Source organism: Monoraphidium neglectum, assembly GCF_000611645.1.
Source record: "Monoraphidium neglectum strain SAG 48.87 unplaced genomic scaffold scaffold04592, whole genome shotgun sequence".
NCBI lineage: Eukaryota > Viridiplantae > Chlorophyta > Chlorophyceae > Sphaeropleales > Selenastraceae > Monoraphidium > Monoraphidium neglectum.
This window is the reverse complement of record NW_014009037.1, coordinates 3,217-5,612: the sequence shown is the minus strand read 5'-3', so window position 1 is coordinate 5,612 and position 2,396 is coordinate 3,217. Positions and strand designations below refer to the sequence as shown.

The 2,396-nt window shown below is 67.7% G+C and overlaps 2 protein-coding genes across 2 annotated transcripts; one reads left to right on the top strand and one right to left on the bottom strand.

The window, feature by feature from the left end:
- Positions 1-131: 131 nt before the first annotated feature.
- MNEG_14575 (E3 ubiquitin-protein ligase synoviolin) lies at positions 132-903 on the bottom strand (the record flags this gene model as incomplete). The annotated part of the gene is made up of 3 exons (XM_014036954.1): positions 132-284; positions 528-633; positions 821-903. 3 exons carry the CDS (start codon positions 901-903, stop codon positions 132-134), a joined length of 342 nt encoding a protein of 113 aa, XP_013892408.1.
- A 330-nt stretch (positions 904-1,233) lies between these two features.
- MNEG_14574 (hypothetical protein) lies at positions 1,234-1,727 on the top strand (the record flags this gene model as incomplete). Its single annotated transcript, XM_014036953.1, has 1 exon — positions 1,234-1,727. A coding segment is annotated over one exon (494 nt), but the record flags the coding sequence as incomplete, so codon positions are not given.
- Positions 1,728-2,396: the final 669 nt, after the last annotated feature.

Here is a 2,396-nt window from a genome sequence, read left to right as displayed (position 1 = left end):
GTTCTGAACAGGCGGCGCAAAGCAGCCCTGCGGCGCGCGTCGCTCTTCAACCACTCCGGCGGGCGCCCCGCCGCGGCTTGATGGCCACCTTGAAGGCAAGAGCGCGCCCGGGTCTCAGCAGCTGCCGGCGCTCAAACACGCGGACGCACGCGCGTGCGTGCGCGCGCAAGCGCGGCGCGCGCGCACCTGAAGATTGTGAGGGCCAGGCACGTCTCCATGATCGCGCTGGACAGCTTCTCCTTGACTCTCTCCAGCTCTATCTCCCGCAGCGACCCCAGGAAGACCTGCCGGGCAGAGCGGAGCAATAGCCAGGCCGGCGGTTGGCGGCGGCGACACAATGGGTGGGCCCGGGCCGAGAAGAACTAGGGGCCGTGGCGCCGCCGCGGTGCGGCCGCGGGGCCGGCCGCTGCGGGCGTCGGGTCGGTGGGGTGGCGCCGGCCTGGGTTGGGTCGCTGGGTGCGTGTATCGGCCCGAGGGGCGGCGGTTTGAAGCGGGGTGGGGGTGGTCACATCATGGGGGGGACTCACCTTGATCACCAGGTTGTAGAGGCAGAGCGCCGTCGCAAAGCTGAGGTTCCCGACGACGGCAACAGCCAGCTTCGACGTTGACAGGTACAGCGTCGCCGGGAAGAAGCTGCGCGAGCACGGGCGGGGGCAAAGGGGCGTGCGCAGCGTGTCCAGTTGTGCGGTCCGTTGCGGCGCTTTCAAGGGGCCCCTGTTCGTCCCCCTGTGCTGCGACTGGCCGAGGGACGGCCTGCCAAGGCTGCAGGCGAATCACTCAATGCGCTAGGTATAGATCGGGCTCGGCGAGGCACGCTCACTGCCTGCGGGTAGCGAACGCGTGGTAAAAGACAGCAGCGGCCACGAGGGCGCTGGTGACGACATAGTTCCTCAAGCTAATCATCCTGAATAAGCAGTCACACGTGCTGTGGGCTCAGGGCCTGCGACTACGATGCGGCATGCTGCTTTGCGTTGGGATGATCTGTTGAGGAGGGTGTGCAACGGGGATAGCAAGCTCAATTCAATCCGTAAGTCACGGGCTGCCACCGCACGGCGAGGGGGAGGTCTGCATGAAACAAGTGCCTACGTCAACCACTCACCGGGTGTGCTGCATCCATTTCTCTGCCAGCAAGATCCAAGACTTCAGTGCTTTGTGTGCGTCGCGTCTATTTCCTACGTGACAGTTACACGCATGAGGATGTTCTGCACCTGCGTCCTCATCTAGATATCCGCCATGCTGAGGCCACGAAGTCTCGGGGCCTTTCAGGCCGCCCGCTGTCCCTCCTGCCCGCCGAGTTGTTTCGTAACACTGTACCACAGCGTGCGGGCTGAAGCAACGGCAGTGGCGGAAGCCCCCACCGCCACCGAGGCTTCGCATGACGCTTTCAGTGTGTGGGCCGGGGATCTGGTGGTGCGCGCGCCGCGCCCCAACGGTGCGGCGCGGCTCAGCAGCCGTCGCAGAACGACCGCCACCCTCCAGCAGGGAGCGGCACAGCCCCGCGGCGGCGGCGCGCCCGGCGCGACGCCCAACGTGCCCACGCTCCAGAGGGGACATGTGGGCACAGGCATCAGGAGCAGCAGCAGCAGCGACGGCAGCGTCAGCAGCAGGAAGGCCTCCAGCGGCGGCGCTCCGCTGGAACAGCTGCAGGCTGACGTGGCGCTGCTGCTGCGCCTAGAGGCCGAGCTGCTCCAGTCCTCTGGCGCAGCCAAGCCCTCTGTGCCGCCTAGGTGTGCATTCGCCATGCATGCATGTAGGCATGCATGCATGCCCTGCCTGAGAGCATGCATGCATACTTGTATCAGAGGGGCTTGCATGCGGACGCCATGCAATGCCATGCGCCCCCCGCCCTGCGCGCCCTCATGCGCCGCCGGGCGCTCTGCCGGGCTTTGCTGCGCCCTCTTTGCGCCCCCATGCCCCCGCGCCCCAGTCGCGGCCCGCCTCGTCCCCGGCCGCCTCACCACCCATCTGCACACTTGGCCCCCCCCCCCACACACGCAAATTCAGTGAGGACATTGGCATTACCGGCTCGGCCACCCGGCTCCTCTCGCGGCCTGAAGAGCAAGCGCTCGCGCGCCTGGTCGCCTGGGGCCGCGCCGCCCGCGGCGACCGCCGCGGCCGCACCGGGCCGGGGACGGTGGAGTGCCCATATGGCGTCGCCGGCGGCGCGGCGCCTGGCAGCGAGGGGGCTGCCGGCTGGGAGGCGGCGGCGCGCGCGCTGTCTGCAAGGGCCGAAGGGATGCTCGTCAACTGCAACAAAGGGTGGGTGCTCTGGGGTGTGATTTTGGATCTTGGGACACCCCCCGGTCTTGAAGCAGTCTCAGCAGTCTCTGACGAGGGTCTTCCGCAAATCCTGTTTCAGGGGGAGGGAAGGCATGGTGCGCCTGCCAGGCGCGGGG